Source organism: Lottia gigantea (genome assembly GCF_000327385.1).
Source record: "Lottia gigantea unplaced genomic scaffold LOTGIsca_96, whole genome shotgun sequence".
NCBI lineage: Eukaryota > Metazoa > Mollusca > Gastropoda > Lottiidae > Lottia > Lottia gigantea.
Genome location: NW_008711113.1, coordinates 198,457 through 221,633, shown reverse-complemented (window position 1 = coordinate 221,633; position 23,177 = coordinate 198,457). Strand labels below are relative to the sequence as shown.

Sequence of the window (23,177 nt, the reverse complement as noted above, 5' to 3'; positions counted from 1 at the left end):
GCAATGGCGGAAAGTTTGGCAAGACAGTTGCATAAGCCTATACGTTTCGTTTTCCATCTGTCGAGGGGATCCTTTATATGGAAGTCATGCCATATGGAAGTCATTACGCAAATCATTTCCTACACGCATTATTTGAATCAAACTTTATAAGTCAACGAATTTTTTTCCTTATGTTTTCCATATGACGAAGCGAACGTTTGATGCTTGTCTTGACATTATGGAAGACGAAATTTGACGTTAAATGCAACGTTGAAGGAAGGCCAAATGGACAAAGATTTCATTTATGCTTTCGACACGTATTTCGGATATATAACTTCGTCAGGCCAGCTTATGTTTAAATCTTTTAAATAAGGGGTTAAATGGCCAATATTTTGAAAGCAACATAGACGATATTATATAAAGTACGAAAATTTGGTCTCAAAGATGCTGTTTCGGATATAAACCCTCGTCAGGACAGCTAAGATGGTAAATAATGTAAATGAGGGTTCAATTTCCAATATTTAAGCTAAGAACACATATACCGAGAACGGTCTACGCTTAATACAATCGACCACCAACGACAGGTCCTTTTGTGATTTGTCGCAAGACAGAAAATAACTGTCATTGTGCCACTAATTAAACCACGCATGCTCGTGATAATTCTTAAAACTAGTCCAAAGCGGATAAATGCAAGCTTTAACTAGATAAAGCTATATATATTTCCACACAAAAAATACCCACTGGTCTTATAGAAAGTTACAACGTTCTACCCTTAGTCACTCAACCATTAGATTTGCCTACAATCTATCCAGATTCGAACCCATGGAACGAAATCGAAATTTGAAAAACTCAATATTGTACTCAATCAAATCTGTACTGGCTTAAAAAGAAACCCACCAAACTTTACGAACGGGTATGAGCAATCTATGAGAATACTTAAATCAGAAAGATTCTAAAGAAATATAACGCAAACTGGAAAAAAAGAAACCCATACGCTTATCGAACAGTAATGAGCAATCTACAAAGATTCTCAAATCGAGAAGATTCTCTAAAAAACGAGCATAACCAACGTAAATATGAGCGCGCTGGTATTATAACGAACCTAAGCGCTTATTGAACAGGAGTGAGCAATCTCCTCTGATTCTCGTATCGGAAAGAGTTCCCTTAACGTGCGCTAACAGGTAAACAAAAATAACTGGACTTACCTTTGGCGAATAAAAGCATTATGATTTTTTTGGTATCCGTTTTGAATGATTTATATGAATAATATTTCGTATAAAATGTAATAATATCGTAGTACGACTAAGATAGTCTATTCATACGAAATAGAGCAAATTAACATGTGTTACTACTATACGCCGTTTATACGCTTAAATCTAATGTTTCATAGTTATTTTTAGATCCGAGTGACCGTGCAATGCTTTGGTAGGTACGTCATGCCGTGCTGCCCTTAATGCATCTTCACAATGTTAAGCTATAACGAACTACCTACATATACCTTGACTGCAATATTCTTGTATTACGAAAGTTTGTAAATGCAGTGATTTGATTGGATTGTACGCTAACGAATACAGCTAATCAGAGCCCTTGACAGAAAGGCTGTAAACATTATGGCTTGTCGTTCACTGACTTTTTGTTGAGGCCTCTGATTGGCTGTATTTGCTAGCGTACAATACAATCAAATTGTTTCATTTACTCACTTCTATTACGTAAGAACGATGAATAGTTCAGTCGAGTACAAAGTTCATAAAAGGTTGACATAGTGAAGATGTTATGAAGTCAATCTATTTTAAGGGCGGGATTCGGTTAATGTGTTAATAATCTTATGACGTTTTTTGCATACGTTGCGAAAGCTTAATGAAGTCATATTGTGTGGACTCCGTTAATGAAATCTTATGAAGACTTTGTGATACTGAATAAAAACTATGCTATATTGACGGTATATTCCAATCCCCCCCCCCCCCTTCCTTAAGACAAGAACATTCCTCATGCCCCGGTCTATGTTTTTGTATATCAGTCAGAATCACTCTGCAAACTCCCAAAAAAGAAATCCTAAGCGCTCAATATTATACATTCTGAAACATATTAGAATGCAAGAGCATGTCGGTGAAATAAACCAACCGTTTATTTCAAGTCAACCGTTTTATTCTGGTTTTATCTGGGTCTGGCCGCTTTGATCATTGCATCATAGATCGGTATTTCCCAACCTTAAATCCGGGAATTCTTACCCCCACCATCGACATGCCCCTTAAATTGAAAATAAGGGAGGGGGGGGGGGTATCTTATAGTCCTACAGGTTATACTTTTTGTGAAAGGGTGTGTGGGAGAAGAAGAGGGGGGAAGGGAGTTATGGAAGGAGAAGAGGTCGATAGGAAACGTTTTTAGGGATAATTTGGGTAGATGAGATGAGATATAAAAGAACATTGTAGATCCTCGAAAGCATTGAGACTGGCATAAAAATCTTGTTCTAAACTCATGTATAATTTGCTCAAATTGATGAAAGAGTTCAATAGTCAATACTAATGTAGAAATATCATGAACACATGTTGGTTTTAAAATGATCAGGGTCATACAATGGTCAATCAAATATTTACAGAGGCAGAAGAATTAATCCGTGCCTAGTGGGATTTTGACAAGACCCCCCCCCCCCCCCCCCCCTTTTTCCCTCCATCGATCACTAACACTTTCACCAGTTCCTACGCCTACAGCCTACTTGTAACAACAATTTGGTGGGAAACACCCATAGATGTGAATCAAGTTCGTTGTTGAATGAATCATTCAGTATATCTACTATAGATTAAACAGTTCTATGAAAACCAAACGCGATTCTTATATCACAAGATATCCGTTTCCCATTAGCTAGAAATAACCTTCTTCCTTTAGATATTAATTAACTAGAAATACAACAAGAGCGAGCGGGTAAATTTTACCCTGTTGCACACTGCAACGTTATTTGTTTTCCATTAGCCTAATCAGATGCAGATATGTAGAATTTCTTTTCATTCATTTCATGTTGCCGACATGTGTTTTGGATATACACTCCCCATCAGGGCAGCTGATAGCAATATGCCTATACATGTATATTGAAATGAGACCACAAACAAGTTAAAAAAAAACCTAGCGATTACGGGAGTGGGATAGGGAATTTGGACTTGACCTTGCCCGACTCAACCCTTCTCCTCAGCACCCGCCCCCCGCCTCAATTACAATTTTTTTGTTAATAATTTGTCAACTCGGCATTCTTTTATAGTGTTCACATAGGTTCACATGGTATAAAATACTACTTATATTTATATTGAAAACATGGGTGTGATTTTCTTTTGTTGTCTATGATTGGGTGGATCCTCTTGGAATTCCTTTGGAGGGTTTACAAAGAAATTACGTTTCGTTTGATATAATCATAAAAACACTTCCGATAATGTTAGAAGCAAAAACAGCAAAGGAAATAAGAATACATTATCATTTTCCACTCTGCGATTGGTGTTTTCAACTCCGCATTTCTTTCAGAGAGTTCACAAAGAATTCAAGGTTCATCATATTGATAAAGCACTATCAATATTGTCACAATATAATATTCTATAATACTACAATTTTAATTGGATTCAACTCTACAACGGGCTTTGTAAACTCAACATTCCATTTAGAGAGTTCACAAAGAGACCAAGGTTCATGTGGTATATCATCATCTTCACAGTGTCAAGCTTTTACAAACTTCGTACTTATACCTTGACAACACAAAGCCATAATGTTTACAGCCTTTCTGTCGAAGGCTTTGAATTGCTGCATTCGCTGGCGTACAATCCAATCAAATCGCTGCATTCCGTGTTACAGAGAAGATAGAAAGATGACTATTGTAGTCAAGGTATAAGACGAAGATGGTGCTATAAGTATACACTGGCAACATTGTCATATGGGAGGAGAAATAAAAATACGGAACATCTGTAGGCAGATCGTGACAAAATACTTAACCCTAGAAACATTGAAAGGTCAAATTGAACGACATGGAACCGATTCTTATATTTCATTGAAACATACACAAAGAATGGAATTCAAATTTTTAAAATAAAGTAATTTGATTGGTTAATAAAAAAGATCAACGTTTTATGATTCATCTTTCAGATCGTTGGAACAACTTGAAATTCGACATTGCAATAGAAACGTCCTTCTGTGTGCAATGAAGCAATTTTTTCCATTAATGCGGCTTCAGCTTGCTCTTTTTCGATTTCCAACAGTCGAGGAATCTTTAACGTGTAAGTTTTATTGTCCCATGGGAACGACCAGACGCTTTTTCCATGTCAGCCCCTCTTACCTGTATTACTGACAGGGAGAAACTGAAGGTATTATCTCGACCTATGCCTGGATTGAACCCTGGACCTTCAGGTTAGCGAGCAAGGCGTCTAAACCACCACAGCTTCCGACGGTAAAACTAAAAGGACTTCGGACGACAAACACTTTTCCATGTCAGTTCCTTTGATGACTGACAGGGAGAGGCCGGTTATAGTCTTCTGGATCTTCAAGTTAACGAGCAAATCGCACTGAGCCAACGCAGTTCCAAACGGTCAAACTAGAAGGGACTTACCTGCCATTCCATTGACCATCGTGGATTACCTCAAATATATCGCATACCAAATATATCTTACACCCATACAAAACAATTCAATGACGACAAGATACTTTTAAGATTGCCTGTATTTGTTTGCTTTGAACTGACAAAAACTGTCGATGTGGACACAAAACGCCTTTAATCAAACAAAGGAAGGATAGACTGCAACTGTTTCAACAACATTATAAAATAGATACACACTCAAAGGGTCCCTTTATATTGCTATGATTTATCAAAGGGTGTGCGAGTTGGTAATTTATCCAACCCTTGATACCACAGTTTCATATTCTCGTGTTTTTATCTGAAACAGCTTAAAATATATCAGAGAGATACACTAGAACAATTATCGTTTTGTATCACCATGATTAATCAAGGGTGTGCGAGTTGATTAAATGACATGCAACCCTTGATAAAACAGCTTGAAATTCTCAGGATCTCTTCTGAAACTTTATAAAATAGATACACACTCAAATGATCGATTTTTGTCATCATGATGTAAGGGGTGCGAGCTGGATAGATCACACCAAACCCTTGATGTCACAGGTTCACACTCTCATGTTAATGTTTTCAACAGTTCCAATATATAAGGTAGATACACACTCAAACTCTCCATGTATTTTGTCATGATTTAACAAGGGTGTACGAGTTGGTTAGATGACGTCCAACCCGTGATACCACACTCCCGTGGAGTTATTCAATACAATATCGACTTACATAATTTGACACAGAATAGAAATCAATAACTAATTTGATCAAAAATATCAACACAATAGTTCATACAACCATAGTATTGTCATCTATATTGCGGCATTTATCGCAAACATTGTTCTACACAGTCGTGTGCATTCTATTTTTTGAACAAGACACAAGAAATCAACCATATGGAAGCCGGCTGCGGCCATATCTACTCTCGACTTCTCCCACGAGAAAGCGACCAACACCCTGCAGTTAATATAATTAGTCATCAATATGTGACCCCTGAAGAGAAATGGGTCATTTGTCTATTCTTAAAACTAGGTCGCACGTGCATTTCTAGGTAGTTGAAGGAGTGAGTTACTGAATTTGAACGCACGTGCATCTAACTAATATGAGTTCAAATAGTTATCATTATATTCAACTGTGTTTGTTTCTTTCAACCCGTGTCTCAAAAAGTGATAAGATTATTTCAAAATGAAGAAATTTGCCCCGAATAAAAAACCTGTGCTCTCGATTTGAGAGGTGTAGTACTGAATTTGAACGCACGTGCATTTCAATAACAGGAGTAATTTTATAATATACTCTTTATAACTCAAATAGTGCCTCTTTTTAAACTAAAAAAATAAAAGATAAAGAACCGGTTTATTAAATTGGAATGCACGTACGACCTTAATGCGCTTTGTCGGTATATATTGCGTTCAAAGTGCAATGGATTGATTTTAGACGCTGACGAGAGACAGATTGTGTATAACTATTCATACAATCTAGGTTACACGTGCATTTGAAGCTATCCCAGAGAGAAATAAAATTATTATATGATCAATTTATGAGGATTTTACTTAATGAAATGCACGTACGAAACAAAGTGATTTGTTGTAATAGGAATATTATATATATATATTGTACAATGGATTAAATATAAAAGTGAAATCGATGCTAAATAAGTGGCACCATATAGTGTTCCTCATATAAAACCTTTGATATTGGATAGCAAACTCAGGTAAGCACATTTATTTATTAATGTTATTTGCTAGCCAAGCTCAAGCTCTAGTTTGCTCAATTTCCAAGAAAACCTGATGTCATTCTTTGATTGAGCTTGTCAACTAGCACTTTTCCTTTTGATCATAATGTCTATTTTACTTTTTTGCCTCATCAAAAATGGAAATTGAGTTTACGTTATACTTTACAAATGAGCAATAGATGGACAATGCTTTGCAGATTGCATTTAACAAAATTTTTCCCAGACAATGGTATAGGCTTTCAATTTTTGGAATCCCATGTGCCCCACCTCACCCATTCAGGCTGTGGCAATCAGTACCTCAATTTATGACCCATTGCAGCACTACTGTGGAAATCCAAAGGTATGATCCAAATCTAAGCATAAATCGAAGAAATGCCAGTCACTGAGCTACTTCAGCTCCCTCCCAAGATATCCTTTTTCTCCTATTTTGCTTGGGCCATCCAACACCATCTCAACCTTAGCTAACTGAGGTTGGTGAAAATACACCTCACCTCACCAAAATAAAAAGTCAAAAACAGTTTTAGGTATTTCAATATCTTTTATTATGTCTTTCAAAATATTAACAAATTCAGTTGCAAAACTGAGCATGATTCAAAAATGAAAGTTAAAAAAATGATTATGATAATGATGAATTGTGATCAATGATGATGAATGATGATTTAGCAATGATAACAAAATATAATCATTTCTGTACATGACTAACATAACAAGGATAACAAAGTTTAAACTAAGGATAACAAGTTCAAACTAAACTTCACACAAACAAGATTTTCAAAGGAGACATTGTTATATTTTAAGCAAATGCACAGCCTAATTTCATCTTTTTGAGATGCTGGCAGGCTTTGAATCGTTACCATTTCGAAAATCGCAGAAATAGGCTTTTCAAATGCTTAAATGTGTCAGAGCACTAAGATTAACTGGATCACTAAAATTATTGTGGGGTAGGAATTTGTGATACTGGCCAACTAATTCAAAAAAAATTTCAGTCTAAACATTGGAAATTCTCCTACTAAGGAAATGTGTACATGTCCAAAGTAACTGAACTGACTGACATTTTGGAGTTCCAATCAGACATGACTGGCACATTCACCTAAATCTACAGAACTGGCTCTATGAGTATCTTTATCAACTATAAAATTGAGTCAAAAAGAATAAATGCAAATAAATGTGAATGATATCCTCAAAGCAAGGACACAAAATAAATAAAGTCAACAAAACTTAAAAAATAATTGGTTAAAATTGAAGCAATATAATTGATGTAAATACCACTCTTCAAAATAAAGGTAGATATAATATAACTCTTCAATTTATGAAGATAGATAAAGTATACTACTCTTCAAAATAAAGGCAGATAAAATATAACTCTTCAATTTAAGAAGATAGATAAAGTATACTACTCTTCAAAATAAAGGCAGATAAAATATAACTCTTCAATTTATAAAGATAGATAAAGTATACTACTCTTCAAAATAAAGGTAGATAAAATATCATTCTTCAATTTAAGAAGATAGACAAAGTATACTACTCTTCAAAATAAAGGTAGATAAAATATAACTCTTCAATTTATAAAGATAGATAAAGTATACTACTCTTCAAAATAAAGGTAGATAAAATATAACTCTTCAATTTATAAAGATAGATAAAGTATACTACTCTTCAAAATTAAGGTAGAAAGGAGAAATATGCTCTCCAAAGTAATATCAGATTATTTATCGATCTTCATAAAATAAGGTACAAATTCAGCAAAAGTAATATTACTCTCTAATATTGAAGGTAAATAAGTAGTACGTAACTCTTCAAAATAAAGAAAAAGAAAGCATGTGCACAAAATGTAGCTAATGCAGCATTTAAAAAAAAATCTTTAAATACACGTGTCCTTGAAGATGGTCTTTTGAAATTTTTGCATATTTGCTTCAAAATGTACACATCAAAATATGGGTCAAAACAAACATTGATGCCTTGAGCATGCACAAATATAAAATCGGTTTGACAAATTCACAAAATACACCCAAATAAACTGTTCACAGGCCAGAAAATTGGTCTCTGTGCATGCAAAAATATCATAAGAATAAAATTGGTAATACAAAGTCACAAAATACACTCAAATACACCATATACAGGTCAAAATGTAGGTCTACGTCATGCACATATACAAATTCGGTGTTACAAATGAACAAAATACACTCCAATATATGTATAGGTCCAAAAGTATGCAAAATGGGTAATACAAATTAACAAAATTCACCTAAATAAACCAGTATATATTATAGTCATATATAAACACAAAGTTATGTTCATTTTCAAAACAAAATATATCAAAAACAAAGATTTTACCAAATATTATTCAAAACAAAATTTTGAACAATGGAAGACATATATCAAAATTTGTTCTCTGTGCTTAAAAGCTCAAAGCAAGAACTCATTTTTTTAGCAACAAAAAAAACAACAAAATAATCAACAGAAATAAGTCAGCAGTTGAAAAGGTTTTTATAAAATTTGTCTCATTTCAGGTTAGCTTTAAGCCTGACTTACTTTTTTTTACAGAATAGATTAGCTTAAAGTATGAAGCTCTTTTTTTTGTTTTTTTCAGATTAGCTTTGAATGAATCAAGCAATTTTTTGTTTTTCGTCTAAATATTAAGTTCATTTATTGATGCTTTTCAGGTTAGCTTTAAACTTATCGAGTAATCTTTAGTTTTATTTCCAGAACAGGTTAGCTTTAAACTTATCAAGTAATCTTTAGTTTTATTTCCAGAACAGGTTAGCTTTAAACTTATCTAGTAATCTTTAGTTTTATTTCCAGAACAGGTTAGCTTTAAACTTATCAAGTAATCTTTAGTTTTATTTCCAGAACAGGTTAGCTTTAAACTTATCTAGTAATCTTTAGTTTTATTTCCAGAACAGGTTAGCTTTAACTTCGATTCTACAATTTTTTAGCGAATTAGAGCTTTGGTCTTTAACTGAAATTTTGATTGGCTAAAAGCATTTTTAATTAAACTGATATTCCGAAATTTTGCCAGAGTTGAAGCTTTGTTCCTTGTCATATTTTGAGACCAATATGTCACAATATAAATATATATCTTTATACATAAAACCATCTTGATTTAACAAAGTGTACATGAGCATGTTCAACATAGAACCCTTGATCCAGAAGGCCCATATTTTCCAATCTGTCTCCTGTATCAAGGGTTTGAGGTGAAACAAGCTCATATACCTTTGATAAATCAAAATGATATAGCACCTTATGAATTCATATTTACAGTATTGCACACAAATATATTAAAGGGATATGTACCTCTATTCATTTCATAACAAAAGATAGAACTCTTTCGAAATTTTAAGGTTTTTCTTTTAATTTCGTGTTGAGTGTTTCTGTTATTTGATTGGTCAATCACTAAATTTGATTTTGAAGTTAAATATTTTGACCAATCAGACAGGGGTAAATTTGCTCTTAAGTAATTTGTTTGCATTGACGACATCTGATACGTCAATCTTTTAAACAAATTTAAATTTCTTAACCAATCACTGGATAAGAAAGCAATATTTCATTTTTTTCAGATTTTTTTTTTAGTGAAATTATTATTCTTGCTCTTCAAAACTGAGGGATTTCTGGATAACACACTTGCGTTCCGAATTTTATTGTGAAAAACAATCTTTTTTATATGAACGCAAGGAGGGTGTTAAAGAACAACCTTAGGTAGAATTCTTTCTTTTGCATTGAAAAAATTATCGAGGTCTCATTTTCAAAATACCAAACTCTCAATAACACTTAATTTCACCATTAAGGTATACTAAAAGTTCCACTAGTACGATTTTTATCATTAAATTGTTGACGAACTATACATCAGATTTCTATTCTGAAAAGTGATACACCTAGTTAAGATCTTGCTTGATCAATTATTTAGATAGATGTATGCCTTTAGCTGAATTTCAATGGAGAGCTTGACTTTGTGAAAATGATTTTACATATTCCCTTAAATTGTTTCACGAACAAAAACGTTCATTCCGAAATTTTAAAATTATTTTGCAGCAAAATTTGAAATTGTTCTTAGAACAATGTGAAATAAAAACGAAAAAAAAAATATATCCATATGTAAAAATCCTTTTTCAGCTTATAGCAGATTTTAGCACACACTTATCAGAATATATTTATCACATAAAGAACTATGCACACACAGTTACGAAAATATTCCACATTTTTAAACATGCCACAGACGACATTCTTGATCTTTTGCTGCTTTCTTCTGCAAAATAAAAGTACGAAAATAAGCATTAAGATAACATCTTTTTCTAGCCAAAAATTGAAAATGTAAAATTCTCATTACTATCACAAAGTGCGCTTATAATTGCTTAGTCTACTGGACATGCCATCAAATGCTTAGTTTGACGTCTGACTGCAAATTGAAATGGTCTTAATTGATGCCATCAGTGTCTTGGAGAGTCCAGAGAGACAGAAATTGCTGGTGGTTTTGGAGCACGGTTAGACCTTCAAAACAATTACCTCAAGTTCTATATTATGAAGTTTCTCTCTCAGTTCATCTTCTAAAGACAATCTTCTATCAGTATCTAGAGCACTCTCACTTCCTAAAATAACAAACAAATTTATTCTTTCCTGGTCATTTCAAGAAGGTGAGAGATCAAAGAGATTTCACTAATGTGAAGCATACTTCTCCTAGGGACGGATCACACTTGATATTGTATGTTGGCTCCTCCCAAGCTCTGTGTTAATTTGTTAGAACCACTCGTATGTAATCAATATTAGCCATCTGCCTTTCCTATGATTTATATTAGCTCCTCCTACTACTTGTGTTAACCATTCCACTAATTTTTTTAAGCCACTCCCCTAACATCTAATAACCAATCAGAACTAACCTGTTTTGACATGACGGATGTAACTGCTAGAATCTGAATGACTAGCTTGGTGTGAGGTTAAGGAGGAGGGAGAGAGGATGGAAGGGCGGGGTGAGTGTAAGGGTGAACAGTAGAGCATCTGAACACTGCTACTCCGTGTTAGAGGTGAACGCTGGTATACTTTCACCATAGCTTCCTTTTCTGATAACTGAGACTGAAGAGTTCGAACACTGAAAATAAACATTAAGATTGATAAACAGCTAGTCCAATACAATGTTATCAGCCCCATGGTCACTTTTGAGGCAGGCTGTAGCACAATCGATTACAGCCACGGAATCTTAACCTGATGTCATTTGCTGGATAACGACAAGTAAATGATGGTTGTGGGCTCTAATCTTGGTTTGAGAATAAAAGTCATTATTTCTGCATGCATTTAGCAATTCACCTAATATATATTTTGTTATGTTTTATTCTCTTGCCATCACATCTGATGACGACACGTGTATATTGTGTTGAAACGTTATGTGCCCAACCTTATTAAAGAAGTGTGTTATATTCCATAATATTGTCTTGTGTTTTGTTATAAGTGCTCCTCGCTTCTATATGTCGTTCAATTCATAAAAATGTATGTTCGACCAATACTGAGCCTTTTTAAAGGTTTTTGGATAGTATCTTACCTAGCTTCAAGTTCAGCTACTCTTCTATTAGCTTGATACAGTTCCTCCATATGTCTTAACTTCTCACCCTTAGCTTCATTGATTAACCTTTCAGCTTCCACTGAGCTTTTCTCGATCGCAGCAAACCTAGAACAGAAATGCTGAAACTTAATAAGAGCCCCTGAACTTAGTAAAAAATCTCAAAAATTAAATTTGGCAGTTACACCAAAGTTTCAAAGAATTTTTATTTTTTTACAAGGATAATAACTTAGGTTCAGGAGAATCCTTTTACCAGCTGGTCCTTGTCCAAACTTCTTGGCATTGATATTTCCCAGATTATCCATACCCATTTACAGTTGATTTGATTGAACATAAGAGCATGCAGATTAAAGTTTGTTGCCATCAAAATTCTAATGTAAATTTGAGTTTGCCCAAAACGTAATGACGGAATACTTACTTTGGTCTAGAGTTATCATCTAAAGCTAATTGTCTCATTGTACTTTCTTCTAAACATTTCTGTTCCCACTGAAAATAATAAAATGACATGATTAGTTACCTCCCCTTGCTCTACTCTTCACCAAAAGTCAGAACAATGAATTTATGGTCAAATGTACCATTCTTTGATGAAACAGAGTTATATATCCAACTTTTCTATAGATTACTATGGTAATCAGAGACTGTTAAGGCTATGCAGTTTGCAATGAGGTAAATTTTGTCAATATAGTGGCATATGCCTTGTCTTCTTTCTTTTCCAATTGTTCATGGATCTTTTAATGTTTGCAATCTGTTGAATGCTGAATGACGAAAATTTCATTCAACATAGGCCTAAGTAACATTCCGATGCCACAGCCAGTGCTTGACCGATGTGAAATTGTGAAAGTTGATAGCAAAGGGGCCTTACCTTGACAAGTTCAGCTTCAAGTTGTAAAATTTTCGAATCCTTTTCATTCACCATACGTTTCAATGAAGTGATATCATTAGTTTCAGGGTTACTGTCCTGTCGTATTTTACCAGGCAAAGACTGAAAAACATAGAATTCATTTTAAAATATAGGACTTAACCATGTTAGTTTGAGTTGGTGAAGTCACCATAGCAACAAAAGTTGAAATGGTCTATCATTCCAAAAATTTGATTACAAAAATGTATCTGCTAGATCTGAATTTAAAATCTTCTTTGGCAGACGACAACATTTCAAATCAAATTCAACCTACCTTTAATTGTTTGCGTAAAGTTTCAATTTCTTTCTCTAACTTGGCCCGAAGTTGTTTTTCTTTCTGTTCTCGACGTTCTGTTACTGTCTGTAACGTTGTGAAAGCTTTCTGTAACTGATCCACCCTGTTACTATATACTTCTTTTTTACCTCCCTGTTGAAGAGTTAAAAGAAATTCATGATTTGATGAAATTTGGATTTGAAAGTCATTAAGATCTACATCTACAGTGTTACTAAATTGACAATGCCATACAATATGCAATTTGGTGATATTTGAGTTTTTTTGCGTCCCATTGGATGATTAGCAACTTGTCCATGTCAGACCCGTCTAACGTCCAAAGGTTGGAAAACAGGAATCTAACCCAGACTCTAAACTTAGTGAGTAATCCAAAAGTCTATCCCAATAAGCTACATCGGCTCCTTGGTTACCATGACTCCCATAACCTCCTCCATAATTTTGTCAACCACTAAAAATGTACCCACCTCTTCTTGGACGTTAGCCTGTACTGTAGTTAATGCGTTGTCAAGAATATCAATCTGCGCTCGTTGTTCAGTGATGGAAGATTTTAGATTCTTCACTTGTTCTTCTAGTTTGTCTTTTGATGTTAATAAATCTTTATCTAAAAAATAGAAATTCACCATTAATAATAATCTCAGACATGAAAAAAGTTGTTTGATTAAAAACAGATGAATACATTGCAGTGTGAAATGAGGGAAATTTTGCCAGGACAGAGCATTGTTGCAACTAACCATCAAATGCATTTAGGTCCAGACTGTTTCGTTTTTAATTTTTTAATTTAGCCACTCCTGTTAGGGTCTTAAGACACAGCTCTTGAACATTCATCCATTTGATGTTACTGCCAGCCAATCAAATTTCTTCCCTCTCCAACACTGGGATTTTTGTGACACAAACAAAAGCATTAGACACTACCCAGTGAGAAACATTTCAAAACTTACTATGAGAGAGTAGTTTGATTATGGTTGTATCTTTCTCAGCTAGTCTAGCCTTCATATCTGATTCTGCTTTAGCAAAATCTTTTTGTTCTGGCGACTGACACTTGTCTAATTTTTCTGCAAAAAAATCATAGAAACACAATTTGAAATTGATCTTGTAGACACTATTTGTGCATTTTTTTTTAGTTTCTTAAAGATGGGTTCCCTTATTTTCATTTAATTTGACACTAAAAAATAAGGAATCTCACCTTAAATGCACAATAATATCTAAGGACATTGTTGAAACTTACAGGTCTCAATTTCAGAAAAAAAGTGAGCATAAAATAGTTTGCCTTGTCATTTCACACAACAAAATTGGCCAGTAATCAAATCATTCAAAAAGTTTACCTTTTAATTCTTTGTTCTCCTTTTGGATTTTTTTAATTTCCCCGTCTAATTTTTGTTTTAAAGCCATGTCAAGCCTTTCCCGCTTCTGGGCGCTTTTAGACAATGACTCATAAGCACCATGGACCTTTTCAATTTCTAACTCCAACTGGAAATAAAGAATGGAAACCTTAGTCAAATGTCGTCTGCTAGGTAATTAGGTGCCAAAGGTTCAACTCTCTCCCATGTGTAAACAAAATTCCAATGCTTTTGATTGTTAAACCAGTGGCCATTGAACAGCCTTTCCATGAAATCTTTGTGGCAGTAGAATAGCTCAGTTGGTAACAAGTTCGATTGTCATCTGCTAGGCAATAAGGCTTTCTCTTCAACTTACTTTTTGTAATTTGGCAATTTTGCGGGTGTATTCAGTCATTTGAGTTAACAGAGTTCTGTTTTCTTTGGATAACATTTCAACTAACTGTGTAGCTCTGTTAACTATCTCTGTTTGATCAATATCTGTTATCTTTCCCCCTGTCATATCATATGCTGACTCTGGTCTGAAAAATACACAGAATAAATGAATGAAATATCATTATTGGATGAATGAAAGGGAACCATTTGATGGCCATGCAACTGGTATCCCTGTCAAATTGCTGTATCTGAGAGCATCTTAATTTTCAATGAATTTAAGAAAATTAAAAACTTCAATTTAGTTCAAAAATGGTGACCTGTCACTGACAAATTATTCAGTGCAGAAGTTAAATTAAAATTTAAAATAATCTGTATCTTAACACCCTAGCAACTCCATGACACCTTAGCAACATGAATAACGGGTGTTTCTGTGAGGTCGGAATATGGCGTACAAAGATCGAAATGATATCCGTGTTGAACCTTGGTGGCAAGGATATGGAAATCAACTTACCTAGTGGACGTGTGTATTTTAAGATCAGGATTAGAGAGAGGTGTTTTAGGTTGAGATTCGGTTAAACGAGACAGATCCGGTTGAGACCGGCTTAATTCCACTTTAGCGCTCTCCATCATGTCGTACCCATGATGATATGTGTCTATTTTCACTGGTGGCTCGGATTTGGGTCCCGGATATTCCGGGGGAGGGGGGAGATTTGCCAGGTACTGCATCATTTTATGGCTTTGTGCTATTTCCACGGGATCCATGATCCAATGTTGTGCATTCACATACGGTCCAGAACCGTGATATGTTGAAACCGGTACCCGGTTGTAGTCCGTGTTTGGCACGGTTAACTGAGGAACACTTGATTGCTTCCATTGCGGAATCGCTTGACTATTGTACGCGGAGGCCGGTTCACTATGAGTTGTAAACATTTGTCCTCCTGAAGGTCCTTTCACTAGATATGCCGGCACACTTGTTGATTTGGTTTCCGAAAGGCTGGACGGAGGCATACCCAGACGGGCGAGTATACTATAGCCTCCATCGCTATTGTTCAAATCTATCTGATTATAAAGGTTTTGAGACTGATTTTCCTCTCCCTGTGGCTCCTGGCGAATAGACGTTGCCAGATTTTCCATGGACGACACCGAAACATCTGTACTGGTTTCACTACCAGAAAAACTTTGCCGACCACCTGAAATGGAAACGTTACTGATTAGAATATAGATTTGTACCTAATTTGCCTAATTAGGCATTATTGACTTGCCAAGGCCAATTTAATGACAGACTTTTGTATTGGCCTTTTTTGTATATCTTGTTTCAAAAAATACTGAGAGATATTGTAAGATACATGCAGCTTTATTTTAGATTATAGAAAATATGAAAGCAAGTTTTTACTATTTTAATAAATATACACTTCTTTAACCCAACAATCCAAATCTTTATATATGATATTTAGAAGTATCACAGCATATTATAAAACAACAGTTTTATGGTTATAAACTTCTATTTAGTATTTAAAGGGATACATCTCAATTTAGCTCAAATTTGGCCAATAACAGTATATATCCATCAGTGGACTTACCTGGTGTCCTAACTATACATCAAAATCCCTCTATAATCCGATATACCCACAAAATCAAGTAATTAATTATAAAACGCTTAATACATCCATTAAGCGATTTTCAAATCGTGAGTCTAGGAAATCCGGTGTAATCACAAGGGGCAGTAACTCTCAAGTGGGGTTTCCTGCGTCCTTGACCTCTACTCTTGAACTGACCTCGACATTGTCAGACACATATTTTGAAGACGGAATAATAATGCCTCGTAGGAGATTAAGCAACTCCGCGAAAAAGCAATTCATATAATTTAGAATGAATACTCCACCACTGACACAATTTTCAACGAATATTAATCATTGGCAAAGTTTGTTTGTAGACACTGGAAGATGATAGTTTCCTGTTTTAGCGTTGATTAACCAGACTCTATTTTTCTCAAACTAAACAGATTCATCGCATGCTCACTTTTTAAAAAAATTCTGATTATAGTTTTATTGTCAATTTTTCAAACTTGATAAAGTGTGGAATGCATAATTATTTAACCAATGGTCACTGTTGAACATAAATACTAGCGATAGGACCAGTGTATTCTAAGACGTAGTATCCCTTTAAACACAACGTTTCATTACATTCTGGTAACGTAACCCGTATGTGTCATGAAACGTTGTGTTTAAATGTGTTTATATCCATAAAACTGTTGTTTCTTAATCCAAACTTGTCTCAAAATTCAGACAAGAGAATAAGTACTACTTATGTCAAATTTGAGTAGGGATGTAGGCTGACATAGGTCAGTTGTTTAAAGATTGCACAGCATGAACTCTGAGTAACAACATGTTTCAGGTTCTGTTTTGTGCCTTTCAAGAGCTTTCTATTTCTATATGAGTTTGCATCAATTTTCATACATTCATGATAAATATTATCAATAAGTTAGGATATCATGTCTATCATTGATATTGTTCCATAGTAACAGCCGTCTCGGAGGCAGAGTTATCTCCCTTAGTCAAGTCTGCGTAATAAGAAAGGTATGTGTTATAATGAATCATAATGAATAGATAACATGTATGACAACAAAAAATACAGTCAACACAACACATTCTTTATGCATGAGGTAAACAAACTGGTTATAATACATAACTAAATATTTGTCTTCTAAACACTAAAAACTCTTTACTACCCTTTTAATGTGATTTAAAAGAGGTTTTCTAAACTTGTTATTTTTGTGTATTGGGGACACTTGTAGCATCAATTTGAACCTTTCCAATTTCAGTCAGACGTCTGTGGCTCTTGCGATTCCTCTTAAACTCAAGCGTTTGATGACATCACTGATCGCGAAGGGCCTGCCTTAATTGCGATTCGTGACATCATCAAATACGGTAGTTATTATTTGTGGAAAGTTGAAGGAACCACAGACGTCTGATTGAAAAATGCAATGGTGCAAATTGATGCTATCAGTGTCCCTGATTTAGAAACATCTTAGCGATCATTAACATTTTTCACATAGACGATCAATTTCAAAAGAAAAAATGAGACCATCGTACCTGGTTGATGGAGTTGTTTAGAGTGACCAGGGTAGGGTGGCGGGTCACGATATTGTTGTTGCATGGCTAAGACTTGATAATAATCTAATTCACAATAACTACAGTTGGTTGAATAACAACATGGTATTAAAGTATCTGAAATATACAAAATTGAAAAAACCAAAACTTAATATGATGTAAGAACCTAACTAAAAAGAATCTTAAAACAAAAATCTGCAAAAACATGGCATAATGATGAAAGATAGCAATTTAAAATTCATTGATGAAAATGAAAATGTTACTACTTATATGAATAGAAAGTAGAGGTGTTCTAATGACTTGGAAAAATACCAGTTTGTCTCACATGTCCATAATTAATTCATAATTAGCTATATAAATTAGAAGAGAATTACCAGTTGAATTCCAATGAGTGACCAATCAAGAAAGGTCAATTAGTCTTTTTTTGTTTATCCAGACTGTAAATGCATGGATATTTATGATTGGTTAAAACTCTTAATTATATGCAGTAAGAACATAATGATATGATTAAGAATACGTGATAATTCATTAGAAACACCAATTGATCTAACAGATGCTTAATTTGACACTAAAATTAATGAACTAAACAAACAGGAAAGGCAACCAAACGACCCAAACGAAAATAGGCCTGAATTAAAATTAACCAACAAAAAAATTACCCAGAGAGTCTAAATTCTGCAGTCGAAAAATGGAAGAAATCGTAAAATTATTTCCTGAGCCAGACGGAAATGACAGAGCTAAGAAACTAACTCTGACAAAATTTTAATATTTTTAAAAAAAAAAAAACAACATGACTTGTCATGACAAAATATTGTTATAATTGCCAACGAAACTAAAATACTGAAATTTTTACCCTTTATTAACCTCAATTAACAAAAGAAATAAACAAAAATTTACCCAAAATGTCAAAATTCCGTAGTCGCAAAAATGGAAATAAATTATCCAAGTATTTCCTCAGCCAGACGGACATGACAGGTAGACAAATGTGACAGGAAATACTCTAAAAAGTTAATATTAAATACTGATACTGGGTACCTAAAACTTTAATCTTAGTAAGTCTGATTTAAAAAGAAATAAAACCCAAAAATTACCAAAAAGTCTGAATTCCGCAGCCGAAAAAATGGAAATAAATTATCCAAGTATTTCCTCAGCCAGACGGACATGACAGGTAGACAAATGTGACAGGAAATCTGAAGAGTGTCAAAAGTAAATCTAGGTGTAATTAAAGACTTGAAGTCATTTGGCCTACTAATACCAAACATATTAGTCCAAGTTATTTATAGTAACGACACTCGACCCCTGTCTCACTATAGTAAGATTTATTACTTCATATCTGACATAAATTAACATACTACATTTCTTTTACAAGGGCATACTGTGACATTTATTTTATCTCCAAAAAAAAAGAGTATTCTTTTCTTGAATAATGCATGTACATGTGGCTTGACTCTCTCTTAAAGGGAATGTAAAAAATAGGTTTTCTAAATTCTTTATGTGCATCAGGGACACTGATAACATCAATTTGCACCATTCTAATTTTCAATCAGACGTCTGTGGTTCCTGCAATTCCATTAAAACTTAGTGTTTTACGATGCCACTACTGCAAAATATCGCTCTCTTTGTGATAGTGACGTCAGAAAATGCTCCTTTTTAGTGGGATTGCCATAGAAAATCGAATAGAAAATTTGATGTTATCAGTGTCCCCGATACACATAAAACTTCATAAAATCTCTTTAAATACATGAAGACCAATAAATACTTATCCAAAAACAGAGCCTAGCAAGAAGGACACTTTTTAATTTAACTTGTCCAGGACATAGAAAATCCACTTGTTTTCTGCGTTTATTGCTCGTTATATATAAGAAAATATATTAAAAAAACCCTACCATTAAGTATAAATTTCAAATTATCCTTTTGAATTTAAAATTGTATCACTATGGTTTCCAAGAGTATAAATCTATAACCATATCATAAAGCTTGACTGGGACAGGTGCAATGTAGTGTCCACTTGATTTTAAACAATGGATATTTTGAAACAACAGCTGGACAATAGAGGTATATACCACCATTGACCACTAGCAGGTGTGCATACTAATTAGTAGAAGTGTCCAGTCATTGTCCACACACTGTCCAGTCATCTATTAGACCTCTGTTTTGGAAATTTAAAAAGAGTAATGATGTTGTCCTGTAAAAGTTCTCTAATTGCATACTGCATGGCATTGACCATCTTCTATTTTCAACGCAATATAATTTCAATATATTCTTCTTAAGATAGCTTGCCAGGCAAGGTAATATACACCCACTGGCAGCTGTGATTTTTAATAAAAATATTTGGCAGTACAGTTACAATTACCAGTATGAAATATTCAGGTTATAATAACATTTTTTTGGGTCATAATTAGCGAGTATTGTCATAATAGCGAGTAAATTGTCAAAATAGCGAGTATTGTCATAATGGCGAGTATAGTCAAAATAGCGAGTATTGTCATAATAGCAAGCAAAATAGCGAGTATTGTCAAAATAGCGAGTATTGTCATAATAGCGAGTATTGTCAAAATAGCGAGTATTGTCATAATAGCGAGTATTGTCAAAATAGTGAGTATTGTCATAATAGCGAGTATTGTCATAATAGCGAGTATTGTCAAAATATCCTACATACCAAATAGTTTTTCTAAAAAGTTCAAAATATTATTCATTTTTTTATTAAAACCATACCTTATATGGTAATCTCTTTAAATAAACCTTATCACTGATACATTCAATAAATCACTTTCTACAGGATTGTAACTTAAATAACTCTCCTTTTTTTTAGGTTAGCCTATTCATCATTTCAACCCAAATATTTCAAATAAACAAAAAACACCAAATTTTACTAATTTACATATAATATAAGCTTAAATTAAATCAAGATTTTCTTTAAATACAAATGAATTTTTCTTTTTTTTTCCACAAAATTAAAAAATTTTATTACAGAACTTTTCATCCTTTTTTTTTGATGAACATTAAAGTGATTGTAAAAAGGTTTTTTGAAATTTTTATGTTTATCGGGGACACTATTAGTATCAATTTGTACCAAATTTGATTTTCAATCAAATGTCTTTGGTTCCTGCAATTCAACTACAACTAAGCGTTTTAAAAAAACGTTAAATCAATCCTTGAAACAAGTACCGTATCCTTTATTTAAAAATTTATATAATTACCTCCGGCACCCATAATAAATTGACCATCAAAAATCCTTAAATCAATCCTTAAAACAAGTACTGTATCCTTAATTCAAAATTTCATAATTACCTCCGGCACCCATAATAAATTGACCATCAAAAATCCTTAAATCAATCCTTGAAACAAGTACCGTATCCTTAATTCAAAAATTCATAATTACCTCTGGCACTCATAATAAATTGACCAACAAAAATCTTTAAACCAATCCTTAAAACAAGTACCGTATCCTTAATTCAAATTTCATAATTACCTACGGCACCCATAATAAATTGACCATCAAAAATCCTTAAATCAATCCTTAAAACAAGTACTGTATCCTTAATTCAAAAATTCATAATTACCTCCGGCACCCATAGTTAATGGCACATGAATCCTTAAAATCAAATTAAGTATATCCTTATATAATATAGTCCTTAGTCTAACATTTCACAAAGCTAGCCTCTAAAAACATGTCTGACTAAAACTGAGGTACATATCACAATGACAGAGGTACATGTAGTTTAAAATAACTTGATCTAAATTGTTCATTCATATCATATCTATTTACACATTCCTTACATTCACTCACTGTGGGTAAACAAGTCTCAATTTGACACTTCACCTTAACAATCCATGTAGAAATTTTACATGCTCCAAATAACTCGTCTGGTGTGCACAGCTTAAAGGATGGCAGACTAGAAATTTTACATGCCCCAAAGATCTGTACTGTGAACAGCTTAAAGGGATTGTGAAGAGGTTTTCTAAACTTTTTATGTGTTTTGGGGACACTGATAACATCAATTTGCACCATTCCAATTTTCATTCAGAAGTCTGTGGTTTTTCTGGATTGAATTTTTTTGTCAGACTACTTTGCCGTAGGTTCTACCTACAATGCCATGCAGTATGCAAGGAGGGAAATTTTTTCCTGGACAGTGACATAAGCCTACTTTTTTGCGATTTCTGACTGTTGAGGGGTCTTTAAAGTACAGTCTGTAGCAGAGGCCTTGGTTTATTGTCTCATCTGAACGACAAGACGCTTTTTCCATGTCAGTCCTTCTGAACTCTATTCACTGTATGTAAAGAATAAAGCAAAGTAAAAAAACTAAATTCTCTGAAGATTTTGGACAATGCATCTTTAAATACTATGCATAATAGACCAAACATTCTTTACAAACATAAAAAGCATTGGTATGTAATTTGAGTAATTAATTTTCAATGGAAATATTTGTTGTCTGAGTCATAACTCTTCTGTGTTGAAAATAAAAAAAGTGCACTAAAAGTTTTCTGGTAAATTTTGAATGAAAAGATTAAAGTTTCTACTTCACTGGTTAAGTGAGTGAAAATCCTCCCCTAAATATTTCTTAAGGCCACACCAATTTCTTAAACAGTTATGGAGGGCCATGGATGCTAGGTGAGATAACTGCTTGCGTTTTCAACAAGGTACCATCCACCATAGATAATTACTAACAGGTTTTTCCTAAATCAAGGACAAAAGGTGTGAGAGTCAAATGGCCAAAGGCCACAGCTTGACCAAATTTTCCTTGTTGCAGACTACACAGCATGTAAGACATAACATTTTTATCAAATTGCAGACAAACTGGTTGTCTAACTTTCATTTTGAAAAATGTTATGGCTGAAATTAACTAAAAAATGCAAAAATTCAGAAAACTATAGATGCTAAATTCCACATACCTAAAAACCAAATAATTTCCCATGAATTGCCCAAAATTTGAACAAAACATCAATTTCAAGAAAAAAAAATCCCACAGCCATGTAAAATAACAAAGAAAACTGACAAAGAAACTGAATCATCTCAGCTTAAGAGAGTGCACATATTTGAAATATTTAGATCAAGAGAATTGAATAGATAGAGCTTCCCTAGAGTTGACCCCTATCCAAGTGACCTGTTTATTTATCTCCAACTCTGGCTGACTTGTGAAACAGCTAATAAAAGAAATAATTTGCTACAGGCATTTCACGCCTAATTATAACTAGAAATGTATTGAGTCTGCTATACACTTATAATACACAAACCAAATTGACTTGTGAAAAACATTGCATACCGATGACCAATGCATTCTTTTCTAAACTTGGCCTTAAAGATGGGTTTCCTTATTTTTTTG

General features: G+C 33.8%; 1 protein-coding gene across 1 annotated transcript; it reads right to left on the bottom strand.

Annotated features, from left to right (window-relative positions):
- Positions 1–10,497: 10,497 nt before the first annotated feature.
- LOTGIDRAFT_237125 (hypothetical protein) lies at positions 10,498–21,429 on the bottom strand (the record flags this gene model as incomplete). Its single annotated transcript, XM_009068910.1, has 14 exons — positions 10,498–10,542; positions 10,800–10,882; positions 11,171–11,379; positions 11,827–11,952; positions 12,263–12,330; positions 12,707–12,826; positions 13,017–13,169; positions 13,499–13,635; positions 13,973–14,086; positions 14,357–14,501; positions 14,727–14,889; positions 15,255–15,933; positions 17,836–17,970; positions 21,417–21,429. The coding sequence occupies 14 exons, from the start codon at positions 21,427–21,429 to the stop codon at positions 10,498–10,500; spliced, it is 2,190 nt and encodes a 729-aa protein (XP_009067158.1).
- Between the last annotated feature and the right edge of the window lie 1,748 nt (positions 21,430–23,177).